At 56.9% G+C, this 15,663-nt stretch overlaps 2 protein-coding genes across 2 annotated transcripts; both read right to left on the bottom strand.

The window, feature by feature from the left end:
- Positions 1-514: 514 nt before the first annotated feature.
- On the bottom strand, positions 515-1,173 carry TIMM13 (translocase of inner mitochondrial membrane 13). The gene is made up of 3 exons (XM_048927628.1): positions 925-1,173; positions 738-806; positions 515-662 (listed from the first exon to the last, which is right to left on the bottom strand). Exons 1-3 carry the CDS (start codon positions 1,060-1,062, stop codon positions 564-566), a joined length of 306 nt encoding a protein of 101 aa, XP_048783585.1. The 5' UTR covers positions 1,063-1,173; the 3' UTR covers positions 515-563.
- A 5,123-nt stretch (positions 1,174-6,296) lies between these two features.
- LOC125684798 (uncharacterized) lies at positions 6,297-12,007 on the bottom strand. Its single transcript, XM_048927238.1, has 15 exons — positions 11,996-12,007; positions 11,860-11,949; positions 11,558-11,650; positions 11,179-11,344; positions 10,661-10,767; positions 10,200-10,349; positions 9,873-10,027; positions 9,601-9,739; positions 9,380-9,517; positions 8,810-8,986; positions 8,295-8,450; positions 7,782-7,883; positions 7,590-7,692; positions 7,339-7,398; positions 6,297-6,433 (listed from the first exon to the last, which is right to left on the bottom strand). Exons 1-15 carry the CDS (start codon positions 12,005-12,007, stop codon positions 6,297-6,299), a joined length of 1,785 nt encoding a protein of 594 aa, XP_048783195.1.
- Between the last annotated feature and the right edge of the window lie 3,656 nt (positions 12,008-15,663).

Below are 15,663 nucleotides of genomic sequence, written 5' to 3'. Positions count from 1 at the left end.
GGCAGCCTGGGCTGCTGGTTGGCGACCTGCACACAGCAGGGGGTTGGAACTGATGATCTTTGTGGTCCTTTGCAACCCAGGCCATTCTGTCATTCTATGACTCTGTGAAAGAGTACACCACCATTTTTGTTCCACCATCCATTCGGTGGCTCTCTGTGTGATCCCAAGAGAAGCTATAAGAGTGAGATGCTTAGAATTCAGCCTGCCCTCATCTGCATTAGTCAGCACAGGCTTCTCACCCCCACCACAGCTCTCTCTGTGTAAGGGAAAGAGTGATTACATTATCATGGACAGAGGCACGGACACACATGATGCTGTTTGGGTTAAAGCAGAGGGGAGAACTCAGTGTACTGTAGTGGCCCAGGTACTCAATAAACCCAGGGGAAGTCCGGCCCCCCATACAGCCGTGGCTGACACGGACCCGGCCAGCTCCGTGCCTGCCCATCAAAACAGCGCTGGGCTTCAGGGCGCGTACAGCCGGAGGTCTCGGCGCAAATAAAAGCCAGCGGAAGCGCAGGGTTCAGTGAGGGTTTATTGCAGCCGCCTCCGCGCTCCGTCCCGCGTCACATGTTGGCTCTCTCCCGCTGCAGCCGAGAATTGTAGGCGCGAGAAACCGCGTTCCAGGCGTCCATATAGCGGTCCATGCACATGGCGATGCACTTCTGCGGCACACGGAGCCGTGAGCGGGGAGAGCCCCAGGAGCGGCCGCGCGCAGCGCCCCGCAGCGCCCCGCTCACCTGCTCCGAGTTGTCCAGCGCTCCGCCGGGCTTCCCGATGCACTTCCGAAAGCATTTATCCGTCATACGCTGCGGAAAGAGCCGTCAGCAGCCCGGCCCCCCTGCCCCCCCCAACCCGGCCCGCCTCCCCCTCTCTTTCCGCCGCGTGGTTCCGCGGCTCTGTGCCCCGCCGCCCTCCGGTCCGGACCTGCAGCAGCTCCTGCGCGTTGGCCACGGCGATCTGCACCTTCACCTGCTCCATGATGAGCCCCGGGTCCAGCTTGCCCCCCCCGCCGGCACCGGAGCCGAAATCGGAACCGAAGTCGGAGCCGAAGCCGCTCTCCATGGCTCACAGTCCCGGCGGGGCGGCAGCGCAATGACCGCCGACGAACTACGGCTCCCGGCGCGCCCCGCGCGGCCCCGCACGGAACGACGGCTGCGGCGCGGCCCCGCCCGTCAGACCCACAGCCGTGCGCGGCCCCGAGGCGGGAACGCAGCGCCGAGCCGGGGCGGAGCCGCGCCGCGTTCGGTCCCGGCGTCCCCGAGTGCCGCGGGGCAGCGCGCAGAGCGGTGCTGCACGGCTGAGCTGCGCGCAGCAGGAGCTTCGTGCTCGGATTTCACATCCGTTGCTTCGGAAGCTGGATGGCCCAAGGAGCGATGGAAGTTTGCCAGACTGGGGGAAAACAGCTCGAGGTTGGGCAGAAGTCACCGTGATGGAGCAGATAATGGAAAGATGGGGAGAATGGAAGTGGTCATGCGATCACCTTATATGAAGCCGCACAGTGCCCACAGAGATATTAGCGTATATTAATGAGCACTGGGAAAAGAATATGTATGCCAGTGTACTGCATATGGATGCGTTAATCTTTAAATGTAGAACTTTGAACCTCCCGTTTCAGTTTAAAACCATTTCCCCTTCTCTTAATACTATCCACCCTTGTAAGCAGCGATTCCCCCTCCTGTTTATACGCTCCCTTCAAGTACTGGAGGGCCACAATGAAGTCTCCCTGGAGCCTTCTCTTCTCCAAGCTAAACAAGCCCAGTTCCCTCAACCTTCATGGTCCTGGCAGACATGGGGAGGAGCCTGACCACTGAGACAGAGCACTTATTGAGCACCACAGCTTTTTCCATGTCTAAGGAAGCCAGTTCTTCATCCTCATTTAGCAGAGGGGTAACACTCTCCTTCATCTCGCTCCTCCTGCCTATGTACCTGTAGAGCCCCTTGTTATTTTTCACATCCCATCCCAGCCATTCCTCCCCAAGCCTGTAGGGTTGCCTGGAGCTGATGTGACCAACATGCAGGACCTGACACTTAGCCCTGTTGAAACTCACACGCTTTGCCTTGGCCCATCGATGCAGTCTATCCAGGTCGCTCTGCAGTGCCTTTCTCCCCTCCGGCAGATCAGAGCTCCCTCCCAACTTGGTGTGGTCTGTGAACGTATTGAGGGTACACTCAATCCCCCCATCAAGATCACTGATAAAGGTGTTCAATAGGAGTGGCCCCAGTACTGAGCCCTGGGGGGCAGCACTGATGACCAGTCGCCACCTGGAAAATCCTGCTCTAGGTGTACAGACTTGACCGAGTCCCTGTCTGAAGACAAAACTGCCAGGACCCAAACACTGTGGAGGCAGAGGAGCCGTGACACGTGAGGTATCTTTGTGCCTGTCTGCACATCTGCACAGCAGGACCAGCTGCCCCTGCTTCCTCCCTCCACAAACTGCCCCTGCTGGAGTCTCTTCTGGCCACAGTGACCCAGGGTGATTCCCCTCCATCCGCCCATGCCCTGCCTGCTGCCCATCCCCACAGCAATTCACAGTACTGGGCAGTGCAGGCGAGCTGTGTGAAATGCCCTCTGCATCCCTCTGCATGAAGGACTGCAAGGAGAGAGGAGGGCTGGGGCTTCCCAGGGTGGTGGCAGCTGAAGGACATGGCTGTCTGTGGTGCCCTATCCTGCCCCGGAGGCAGGCATGGGGAGCTGGGGGGCTGTGACACAGCACAAAGGACTGCAGGCAGAGGGATATGGCAAAGGGAACACAAAGCATTTAATAATTGATCGAACAAAACAATGAGAAATGGCAATATTCCCAACCTGATATCCCCCATCCTAACAATCATGTCTGATCCTGAAAATGCCACCCCAAATATCCCACCCTCTACACAATTTCCCACCCCACTTGAATTCCTTGTCCCCCCACTATCCATATCCTGAATTTCCCTCCCACACCACACCGGCCTCACCGCAGTCACCCTGTACCCCAGCGGGTGCACGGCCTGGATGGACTCACACAGGTGGACACACAGCTCACTGGCAGTGCCTGCTTGCCCGCTGCTGCTGGCCCCAGACAGCTTCACTTGGCATGGGGGTCTGCAGCCTTTTCTTCCCCTTCTTGGCCGGGGTGCTGCTGGTGGGCTGCTTGTGGCTAAAGCTCTCCCCTTTCTGAGAGTGCTCAGCGCGCTTGCTGCTGTCCTTGTGATTCCTGTCTGCCACCCGGCAGGGGACAGAGCACGGTGACAGTGGTGAATGGGCCTGAAGCACCTGGGCTGCCTTTTAGGAACCTCCTCAATGGGCTACGTGGTTTGGGCGGTTTGGGCTAAGGGAAGTTTGGTTACAATCAGGGAAGTTGACCGTAGGCTGAGCTGGGCACTCACTGGTGGCACGATGGGGGACAGCTGTGACAACCCACACTGCAGCTCAGGAAGGAGCCCACAATGGTGGAAGCCCCCTGAAGGGGTAAGGCAGGGGCAATATGGAATTACGGGGCTTGAGGGAGCTGCAGGGGAATATGGGAGGGCTGTTGGGTAATGTAGGTCTACAGGGGGGTGAAGGGTAAGATGGGGATATGGAGGGGCTGGAGGGTAATGTGGAGATATAGAGGGGTTATAGGGTAATAATGGGCTATAGAGGGGCTGTGGGGATCGAGGGGGGCTGTAGGGTAACGCGGATCTATAAAGGGGGCAGTGTTATATGGAGATACAGGGGCACGACTCCACATGGACTCGTCCTCGTCGGGACGCAGAGCGATGACGTCACAGGACGCGGCGCTCGGGCTCCAAGCGGCCGCATGCGCGCACAGCGAGAGAGGGCGCGCTGTCGCCATGGCAACGCGGCCTGCACGCAGTTTCACTTGCCTTGCTGCTTCTTAGCGTACCTGCAGCCATTTCGTACTCTGCCAAACTGTTTCTTTCATCTGTGGCGTTTGGACGAGAGCTCATGAAACACGAGTCACAGCCTCCGTCTATTCATTAAAAACGTTCCACTTAAAAGGCATCAGAAGCTCCTTGTGCAGGCTGTAGCTTCTCTGCTCCTCCTCTCCTGTGGGTTTCATGCCCCAGTAGGGACCGTGCAAAGACACACAACAGCAGCGCAGCAGCCAGGAGCTGTGGGCATCAGCAGAAATGGGGGCAATCCAAATCACAGAATAACACAGAATTGTAGGGGTTGGAAGGGACCTCCAGAGATCATCGAGTCCAACCCCCTGCCAAAGAAGTTCCCTACACCAGGTCGCACAGGTCGGCATCCAGGCAGGTCTTGAACATCTCCAGAGAAGGAGACTCCACCACCTCCCTGGGCAGCCTGTTCCAGTGCTCCTCACCTCACTGTAAAGCAGTTCCTTCGCACGTTGGTGCGGAACTTCCTATGCTCCAGTTTCCGGCCGTTTCCCCTTGTCCTGTCTCCACTCACCACTGAAAAGAGTCCGGCCTCGCCATTCTGCCCCCCACACCTTAGATATTTATATACCTGGATCAGGTCCCCTCTCAGCCTTCTTTTCTCAAGGCTGAACAGACCCAGTTCACTCAGCCTTTCCTCATAGCAGAGAGGTGCTCCAGGCCCTTCACCATCTTTGTGGCCCTCCGCTGGACTCTTTCTAAGAGATCCCTGTCTTTTTTGTACTGGAGAGCCCAGAACTGGACGCAGTGCTCCAGATGAGGCCTTACCAGGGCAGAGCAGAGGGGGAGGATCACCTCCCTCGACCTGCTGGCCATGCTCTTTTTAAGGCACCCCAGGATGCCATTGGCCCTCTTGGTCACAAGGGCACACTGCTGGCTCATGGCCAACCTGTCGTCCACCAGGACACCCAGGTCCCTCTCCGCAGAGCTCCCCTCCAGCAGCTCATCCCCCAACCTGTACCGCTGCATTCAATTATTCCTCCCCAGATGCAAGACTCTACACTTGCCTTTTTTAAACCTCATCCGGTTTTCTTCTGCCCAGCTCTCCAGCCTATCCAGGTCTCGCTGAATGGCAGCACAGCCATCAGGCGTGTCAGCCAATCCTCCCAGCTTCGTATCATCAGCAAACTTGCTGAGGGTGGCCATTATCCCCTCATCAAGGTCATTGATGAAGATGTTGAACAAGACTGGACCCAGCACCGACCCCTGAGGAACACCACTGGTTACCGGCCTCCAGCCAGACTCTGCGCCGCCAACAACGACCCTCTGTGCTCTGCCAGTCAGCCAGTTCTCAACCCACCTCACTGTCCACTCATCTATCCCACACTTCCTCAGCTTTGTTTTAAGGATGTCGTGGGGGACAGTATCAAAAGCCTTGTTGAAGTCAAGGTAGACTACATCCACTGCTCTCCCCCCATCCACCCAGCCAGAGACAACATCACAGAAGTCCACCAGATTGGTCAAGCACAACCTCCCTCTGGTGAACCCGTGCTGACTGCTCCTGATCACCTCCTTTTCTTCCAGTTGTCTGGAGATGACATCCAGCACAAGCTGTTCCATCACCTTTCCAGGGACAGAGGTGAGGCTGACTGGCCTATAATTGCCTGGATCTTCCTTCTTGCCCTTTTTGAAGACCGCAGTGACATTGGCTCTCCTCCAGTCTTCAGGCACCTCCCCCGTCCTCCAAGACCTCTCAAAGCCCCAGCACCATTGCAGGCCACCAGCCAGACTCAGCGCCACTGATGACAGCCAGCTGAGGGAGCTTGCTGAAGACAAGGGACGCAACACCCACTGCTCTCCGCCCAACTACGCAGCCGGTGATGACATTAGAGAAAGCTACCGGGTTGGCTCATGATTTCCCCATGGAGAATCCATGTGTGAAACTGGATCCAAAATCTCTGATGAGCACCACGAGAACTCATTCAGAATTGCAGCCATTTCCACCGAAACAGAGATTGCTGCATTAGTTTTAGGGAAGCAAAGGTTAAATCTCCCACAAGTTTGAAGGGACCGTTGTATTTATAAAAATATTTTATTAAATATAAAAATAGATATACAAAAAGATATACAAGGTTGGTTGTTTCTATACATTGAACATATATGTATACGTAATGTTATCCATTACACACAGCCCATTACATTATTACATGTTACATTACACATGATATATATGTGCGCAGATGCGGCCTGAGACAATCCCTCTTCACTCAGTGCTGCTCAGCCAAGCCAACAGCTTGGGCAGCCGTGGCCGCGGGGGTGCAGAGGGATGCGCCGTCCAGCCGCCGGGAGCAGAGGCCGGGAATGGCGGCGCCTGCTGAGCACGGGCAGGGACGCCCCAGGGAGAAGGGCAGCAGGGCACTGGGTTTGCTGTGCTCCTCCGAGGGACAGAGCTGTCACAGGAGTGCTGCAGCTCAGCGGAACAGACAGCACAGCGCTCGCAGGCCCCGTCGTGATGTCGCTGTCCTCGTGGTCGCTCTGAGGATCAACGTGGTCTGCACTGCCAAGCTTTGGACCGAGCTCTCCGCGTCACGGGCCAAAGGCACCAGGGCTGCAACAGGAAGAGACAGAGCAGGGATGAAGCAATCTGCAGAGATCGCAGGCGAACTCTGCAGACCGCTCCAATGCCACACGTCTCTGTCCCAGGCTGGGTAGGACAAACGGAGCGGCCCATCAGGTAAGAGCCAAATGCATTAGAATCACCAAATCATCTCAATTGGAAATGACCTTTGAGATCATTAGCATCACATAACCCACATGTCCTTCCCTGTTTGCAGGTGGACACATTCCCTCCTTTCCTCTCACATCCTGCAAAGGAGGCTCTCCTTCACACACCCCCGGCATCTCCCCAAGACTTTCCTCTCCAGGCATTCTACTTCCAGCAGACATCACGGACAATGACATGATATCATCTCCTTCTTCATCGAGCTTGGGCTCCCACCACAATATCAGCCTTGCTGCCCTTTCCTCTGACTCTGACTTAGGACAGAATTCTTTCCTTACAGGGCAGGGAGGCCCTGGCACAGGCAGCCCAGAAAACATGCGGGTTCCCTACCCGTTGAGGCAGTCAAGGCCAGATTGGATGGAGGCCTTGGCAGCCTGATCCTGTGTCCAGGGGCATCCAGGACACAGTACGGGGTTGGCACAGGATGGCCTTAAACGCTCTTTCCAACCGAACCATTCTCCCACTCTGGGATTTCATGGTTGTACCACCTTTGAGCTCCCTTTCCACTGAATTATTCTAGGATCTCGTGACTGCATGATCTCTCAGGTCCCTTCTGATCCCATCTCTCTAGGATTCCCTGGTTCTGAGATCCTTAAGGTCGCTTGAAAGTCAACCTTTCTAGGACTCTGTGGTTCTGTATGGCCCTCTGCCCCAAGAATTTCCTTGGAGGAGAGCGAGGCATGGGAGTCTCTGCCCCCAGCCTCAGTACACACACCACAGCCCTCACTTACCCGTGATGATGTCCTGTCGCTGCTTCTCGCTCAGGTCCCTTGAGTAGCGCGCAGCAAGCCCTAGGCACAGAGCACCCGTCAGATCTGCTGCCAGCAGCAGAGCCGCACTGCTCCCCAGCAGCAAGAGTGGCTGAGGGCAGCCTGAGCAAGGCAGCAGGGCCCTGGCACCCACTCAAGGGGCTCTTAGGGCCACAGGGCAGTGGCTGGGACCGCCAACCACTGCCAAGAGGGACAAAGGGGCTGTGGCTCACCAATGAACCTCACGGCCTCCACTCGCACGGTGGCCTGAGGGTCCTGCAGGTAGGGCTGGCTCTGCTGCAGGTATTCCTCTGCCCTGCTCTGGTCCCGCTGCAGCTGGAGAAAGCATAAGAACGTGGGGATTGCAGACGCTCCCCAGCTCCCCGCGCTGTTCCTGTTGCTCTGGGCTCTGGGGCTCTCCTTACCAAGCACTGTGCGATCCTCCACGTCTCCTGTTTCTCAGCCAGCTCCAGGAGGTCGTTCCAGCGCAGGAGACGGGCCATTTGTACAATGGCTTTCCTGGCAGCCTGTGGGGAAGCAGAAGCTGGGAGATGGCACCACGGCCCGAGGAAGGAGACCCGGCATTGCCCTCCTCTCGGCAGGGCCGGGAGCCTTTTCCCAGCACGCTGTGGGAAGGGAACAGAACACGGACAGCAGGGTGTGATGGCCACACAGAGACACGGAGCCACAGCCCCTCCGTGGTCACCCAGCACAACGCTGGGCTCCCAGCTGGCACTATCCCAGGCCTTCAACACCCAGGCTGCGGGTAGCAGAGCTCGGAGCCCAGGCTGTGGATGCACGACCCCTCCGCCTGCTCCGGTGCGAGGAACGGCAGGGAGCTGGGCCTGTCCTCCGGGCCTCGGGCAGCAGCCACGCACCCTGGCACCCACAGCACCCAAACGGTGTCACCGTGCCCTCGGTGGGGCGGAAAACTGTACCTGGGCCACGTCCTGGTTCTCATCGTGCATCCGAAGGAGCAGTGGGACCAGGCCCCTGCGCACCGTCCCCTTCATTCTGCTCCGGTGGCACCAGACCACGGCCTGCACCATGTCTCTGTAGAGACGGATGGAGGACGCCCGCACATCACTGGACTCCTGGGAGGGAGGGAGGAAGGAAGAGAATTCTAGCACGAGGAGGCCGGGCCGCCTTCACACCGCCTCTGTGGCACGCAGCGCCTGCGGGCCTTCCTGCACTGTGCGTGGGGACCAGGCCTGGCCTGGCCTTGCACAGGCAGCGGAGGAGGCACGGAGGGCCGGAAGCCAACGGTGGGGAGCAGATGCTGGGCGCGGGGCTTTCCGAGGGCCCACAGCCGTCCCACTGCCCGGAAGGAGCCCCAGGAGGAGCGGGGAGGGGAGAGGGCCCGATGCAAGTGCTGCCCACACAGCTGGGCCAGAGGCGGGGGCACTGCAGAGTGCCCTGCGAGGGCTCTGCCTCCTGCAGCAGCCTCACTTACATCGACAAAGAGAAGCAGGAGCTCCTCGGCGTGCTGCACGGCGATGGAGCTGGCCTCCTTCCTCTTTGCGCAGTCCATGATGTTTTGAATGACAAACAGGGCCTTCATCTTGATGTCTGCGCTGGCATCCTGCAGGGTGGCCATGATCTCTGGCAGCACCACCTGCATTTTTCTTGCCTGTAGGAAACGCAAGTTCCTTTGTCTGATGCGGGGAACGACCGTCTGGGCAAAACGCTCCCGTCTCTGAGCTCCAGTCTCCTGCTTCACTTGCTGGCAGCGGGCACGGCAGTCACAAGGCCAATGGGGAAGTCCTTTTCTCAGAGGGCGGTGAGGCTGCCCAGAGAAGTAGGTACCCCATCCCTGGAGGTACCCAAGGCCAGGACGGATGGGGCCAGGGGCAACCTGCTCTGGTAGGTGACAACTAGCCCACGGTAAAAGCTGACTTTACTGGGCTTTGATGTCCCATCCTCAAAGCTCCTCAAAGCCAGCAGGCCCCACCGTGACCGTCACCCTTCTCCCGTCGCTGCCCAAGAAGCCCAGTGCCGCTTTGGTTGACAACGCCCCACTCACCTTCTCCCGTGTCTCGGAGAGTACGACAAGCCCTCTGAGCACCACGCTGTGCATCTCCACGCTTGGATGCTTCAGAAAAGTCTTGAGGTGGCGTAGGTCACCAAAAAAGTCCTCATTATCTTCACTCTTTGCCATTAGCTGAAACATAGACATAGCCAGGTGAGAGCCTGCAGGGGCACACGCAGCCCCGAAGGGCAGCAAAGTGTTATCCATTAACTCACAGCCAAGAAGAGGATACAGGTGTCTTCTGTGACTCCTTCTACCAGCCTGCTCAGCTGTGAGCCCTTGGTCACCTCCTTCAAGACCTTCTCCAAGGTCCGCGGCATGCAGAGCATCACCTCCCACGTGTCCAGGGCGTTGCTGCAAGCCCAAATACATTGTAGGCAGAGCTACCTTAGCACAGCTAAAACCCTGCAGGCCCACGTTGCTTGGAGAGCCCTGGGCGAGCAGGAGGGCACCTGGAAGAAGCCCTCCAGGCTGCTGAGGACAGTACCTGTCGCTTGGTGGAGAGGACTTCAGCAGGCTCCTGACTTCTTCCGTGGGCATCTGGCTGGTCAGAAGGAGGAGCAGGGAGTCCAGGCAGTGCCGCGCTGCCTTTGTGGTGATGCTCCTCAAGTTCTTGCAGATGAAGGTCATGAACTGGGCTTTCTGAAGGGGACACACGCGAGAACAGACCACAACCATTAGCACAGGTGCCGCTGAAACCACTGCACTTCCCATCGCTGAGAACGGCTTCAGGAGCCCCAGAGGCCTCGGCTGGGGAGGGAAGAACAGCGCCTGAAAGGGCTCAAGGATGGGGCAGTGGCCAAAAGGGGCTTACATCTGGCATCCAGAAGGCGTGGTCTTCCATGGCCACGGCCATCACACTGCAGGCCGCCTCCTTGTCATGGATGCTGGAGTCAACCATCGCTTGAAGGGCTGTGAGGACGACGGCCATCCTCTCAGCAGGCTTGAGGTATCCTCCAAACAACTGTGGGTGGAAGCAGGGGAGGGAAGAGATGCCACACTGAGCACTCCAGTGCAGGGAGAGCAGCTCTGCAGAGATGCTGGGCAGCAGAGCCTGTAGGAAAGCTGGCAGCATCAGCTTCCGTCACTGCGTGGCGCAGGATGGCAAGAGAGGGTTCTGGGAGATGGATTGCAGGTGGGGGCATGGGCATTTGGTAAGAAGGCCTTGCGGTCCTCCAGCCAGGAGGGCTGGATCTGCTGCCCTTGCACTCCCCTTGCTCACAAACATTTCCTGCTGATGCCATGGACAAGATCCTCAGCAAGGCAGGACGTTACCTCGGCGCAATCTTTGGGAGTGGGAAAGTCATTATCTGTGAACTTTCTATCCTCCGGCTTCTCATGGAGACGCACGTAGTTTTCCATCTCCTCTGACAGGCTTGTTGCTAAAAGGGAGGGAACACAGAAGAGTCAGAAGGAAACAATGTCTTTGCCATCAAACTCAGCAATTGGTGAACGGTGCTTAAAGCTGAAAACGGAGTTCTGAGGAGACCCATGGTAGAGGGGACCCGTGGTATAGGAGACCTGAGCACGGAGACCAATGGTGAGCAGACATGGGTTGATGGGACCCATGCTGAGGAGAGTGAAGGAAAGGGATTACAGCTAAATCTGTAAATTTACAGCTAAAGGTGATGGGTGCTGGGAGCAAGAGGCAGCTTAGGAATGGTGAAGCTGCTCGGAAGAGTAAAGGAGCTCAGAGAGCTTGCGGACTCCACGGTCAGGCTTCACAAAGCATAAGAATAGGAGAAAGGAGCAGACATAGGAGCAGAGATGCTGCCCAACCCGTCTTCTCTTACTTCTTTGTCGTTTGACAAACACGTGGAGGCGATGAAGCGCTTGTAAAGCTGGAGCTCTGGTGCTTTCGTAGCCACAGTTGAAAAGGCTGAGGTGACCCAGCAGCTCTCCCAGGATTGGGAAGTAGAAGTCAATGAGTGGCTCGTAAGCTTCAGGGCCCTCCCAGTCCTGGGTGAGAGAAGGAGAAGAGAGGAAGGGCTGAGTGGAGGCAGAGCAGGGCCTGGAGAGGGAAGAGCGGGGGCAAAGATGGGGCAAGGACCCTTGTTTGGGGCAGAGCCCCGCTGAGAGCTCCCAGCCGCAGCCCGGCTGCAGGCACCCCTGAGCTGCTCTGGGATATGGAGAATGGGAGACAGCCTGGCTGGAGGGTGCCTGGCTCCTTACTTTTTCCATAAAATTACGGATCATCTGTAAAACCCCACGCAGGGCTCTCGTACGGACATGCACATCCTGGGAGCTGAGGAAGCGGAGCAGAACCTGCAAAGAGAGAATCTGCTGGTACTTGCCCTGGGAGCTTCTGCCGCTCCAGCAGGAGCTCTGGGATCTTCCCCACGGGGGAAGAAGAACAGAGCAGCAGGGGCAGGATCCTTTGCAGGACCTTCACGTGCAAGGAGGGTCTGTGTCACTGCACTAGGGACATTCGCATCCCTCCCAGTGACCCCGCTCTTTGCAACTGCCTGCCAGACCTGAAACATGCTGTGCAGCTCCTCGCTCATTCTCCTGCTGGGGCAGTTCTGCACCAAGGCTTCCAGCATGACGTCCATGGCACACATGGTCTGCAAGAGGACAGAGAGTTGCAGAAGGGCGGCTGCGGCACCTCACGGGGCGCCTCATGCTAACCCTATCCCCAGAGAAGAGACGAGACGAGGGTGGAAAAGCAAAGCTGGCTTCCTGCCCTGCCTGGCTCTCCTGCGGTCTCAGCACAAGGAGCCAGGGAGCAGCCCAAAGGGACCTGGCGCTCCGGTGGCTCACCCAGCACACACCTCATTGTAGAGTTCTTTCTCCTTTTCTGGTATGCTCAGTTCCGGAGGCAAAAAGAAGACACTGTTGAAGCAGGAATTCAGAATGCTCTCCGTTTTGCCTTCCAGCGCTGTCTCCACAGTGCTGCAAGGGGAGAGAGAAGCCCGTTGGACACCGTGCCTCGAGGCCACGGGAAGGAGGACGTGGACCTCCACGGGCAGGAGGAAGCCTCCCTGCCAGCTTCAGGGCCGCCAGGAGCCTGCCATGGGGCCGTGCTAGCCAAATGTGGGCCTGGGCAGCTACCTCATGTTGGCAAAGCTCATCATGGCTTCCTGCTTTATCTCCGAGGACAAAGTGTGCTTGGGCTCCTCATCGATCAGCGCCTGCAGAACACAGGAGGGATGGGATGGATGGGACGTGGCAGCCACCAGAGGACACTTGCGTGTCCGTGCTCAATTCTCCCCGTGCCAGCCTTGTCCACAAAAGGGTGCAGGGGATCCATGCCCCCTTTTCCAGCCCACTGCCTTTCTCCCCACCTGGACATTCTCTGCCAGCTGCTTTTCTTGGCAGAAAGCATCCAAGTTGAGCGACGTGTCCCTGCATTTGCACAGCGTGCAGATGCCTCTCAGGAATTTGATTTTCTCTTGCACATCCTGGTAGTCACAGAGGGAACAAGAGGGGGCATGAAGGTGAGATCCACGGCCAGCAGGACCCCAAGCATCGTGGGGCGCGGTGCAATGCCTGCAGGGTAGCGGCCTGGAGAAGAACCGGGGCTGTTTCCACAGTGAGTGGAAACAGCTGCTCTTACCTTGTCCTTTCTCTGCAGAAACTCACAGATGCATGCAATGGCTGATTCTCTCCACAGCTCCAAGATGTGCATACCTAAGCAAGAGGAGAAGAATGAGCACCGAGAAAAGGGGCCAAAGGCAAGGAGTGAGGGAAAGAACGGCCCCAGCGCATGGCATGGAGCCATCCTGCCTGTCTGCTTCCCTGACATCCTGCCAGCCCAGCAGCCTCTCGGCACCCATCCCAACAGTCTGGGAGAGGTTGGCACTGGCGCAGGCTGCCCAGAGAAGCTGCGGCTGCCCCATCCTTGGAGGTGCTCGAGGCCAGGCAGGATGGGGCTGCGGGCAGCCTGATCCAGTGGGTGGCAACCAGCCCACAACAGGGGCTGGGCCTGTGAGGGCTCTGAGGTCCCTCCACACCCAACCATTCCTGGATCCCGTGGTTCCACGCTCCCTTTAGCTGGAGCTGGACTCCATGCTGGGAAAGGGAGTTTCAGGAAAGGAGGTGCCGGAAGAAGTGGGTGCCAGCTTTGAATCAAGCATGACCGCTGTGCCCAGTGCTTCCCACCCGTTACTCACGTGGATTTGTGATCTTCTTTTCCTTCTCCTTCTCCTCCTTTTCAGGAGGCCACGCCTGCCAAGCCAACTTTGGCTTGCGGGGGGGTCTCACCTCCATCTCACCAGACTGAGAATCAGAGCTGGCATAGGGAGGGGAGAAGGAAAGGTACATTCGCCGGCTCTTACGGGCAGGCGGAAGTGACATGGCGAGAAGTGGACTGTGCTCAAGAAGCCTCGAAGGTCCTTGTGCTCAAGAAGCCTTGAAGGTCCTTGTGCTCAAGAAGCCTTGAAGGTCCCTGTGCTCCTGTCGCTGTCGCTCATGCGACTGTTCTGGCTTTCCCTTGGCTATTACCTAGGCTGCCCTCACCCTTTGTGATGTCACTGATGACACACAATGGGCGGCCTTTAGAACTGTGCCTGTACCCTCAGCAGCTTGTAGGGGCGCAGACCAAACACATCTGGTTATGCTCACATGTTGCATAGAGAATGGATCACACCAAACACTGCATCCATTAGCTGGAAATATCCAAGTCATGTTTGTCAGGACGGTATCTCTGGTAACAGCAGAATTTATTTGCGATTGCAATGGCGGCGTCCCGCAAGCAGGAGCGCCTATGGACACAACATGGCAGCCTTTAGACCCTGTTTGCTCCCCCTTGCCTCCCCCCGTCCCCTGTTTCCCCACTGGCTGCATACTCCAGGTTCACAATCTTACAGAAGGTTGACATTTGCTATTTACTTGTTAATTTATTTGTTACCTGCTGTCAGTCAGCAGCCGTGCTGTTGTTTCCAAGCTGTCTCGGTGCTCTCCATGCCGTATTGATGTGGTGATTTTCTTTAAAGACTTCGTTAAACAAAGAGCACTGGGGATGATGCCAGGCCTGCCGATGTCTCTTCAGGCGCTTCCTGGGGCAGGCCATGGCTGTTCCCTGGTTTGCTCTCGTGCAGGATGTTCCTGCAGTGTGTGACCAAATGTACAGATATACACCTCTATACAGAGTGTGCGTGCCTGGGAAGGTTCGTCTAGAGGATCAGTGATGCAAACTATCAGAGATCTTCCCGAGGTGAAGTAGAAGGACTCCCAAAAAGAACTATGATAGCGGAGATCGTGAAATAAAAATAATATTATCCAATTGTAATGCAGAAACAACACTTGATTCCCGCACATTCATAGCCCAGGGCATAGAATCATAGAGTCACAGAATCTGTAGAGTTGGAAGGGACTCTGAATGCCATCTCGTCCAACTGCCCCACTATGAACACAGACACCACAGCTCCATCGGATGCCCTGCCTGCTCCAGCCTTGCCTTTGAAGTCTTCAGGGGTGGGCGCCAACACGTCTCTACGCAGCCTTCTCCCAGGCACACAGGTTTGCCAGGGCTGAGCTGGGGCAGGAGCGACACAGACAGACGCTCAGGTCCTGAGCGGAGCTGCTGCTGCCGCTGCCCGCCGGCTCCTCCGGGAAGCCGCCCCTCCCCCCTCAGCTGCTCCACGTGCCCGTAGAAGGCGGGAAACGCAAGCAGAAGATTCCCTCATGAAGTCCCACTGCTCCGCACAGCGTTCTGGTGTGCAACAGTGACCACGAAAAGTCTCAGAACCACAACAGAGGCACACTGTGTTTCTGCAGTAGAAGTTTCCAGGTTTTTTTTCTATGTTGTGTATTCCTGAAATTAGAACCTTCCTGTGAACCTGTTGTTTCCAGTTATTTATTTATTTATTTATTTATTTGCATGCCGCGGGGGCCCTTACTGAACTTACAAAAGAGTCCTAAATGTTATTGATTCGTAAAGAAAGCTGATGGAGTGAAGTTGGAAATGGGCTGTAGTGACTCGGGTAGGACTGACGGCACAAGATAAGGAAAGTACGCAGGATGGGAGAGAGCAGCATAGGACGGCATGGGGACAGTCGGGCAAAGCATGGGGAGAGCTGAGCACAGGACAGGAGAGATGTGCTAACTTTGGAATATTGCTCTCCTGTCCAAACACAAAGCAGAACGGATGTGCTAACTTCGAAACGCTGCAGATATTGCAAAGTACAAAGCATTCCTAAAGACGAGAGATTGGTAGCGGCCCATAGGTGGAGATGTATCACAGCAACAGTGTTGGGAAGATTGTGAGCCTGAGACGCTCAAGCAGGGAGTGCCGGGGGAGGCATTACCTGGTCGGGTTTAGGGCACGGAACAGAACG

Source organism: Lagopus muta, chromosome 26, assembly GCF_023343835.1.
Source record: "Lagopus muta isolate bLagMut1 chromosome 26, bLagMut1 primary, whole genome shotgun sequence".
Taxonomy (NCBI): Eukaryota; Metazoa; Chordata; class Aves; order Galliformes; family Phasianidae; genus Lagopus; species Lagopus muta.
This window is presented reverse-complemented; position numbering and strand designations above follow the sequence as displayed.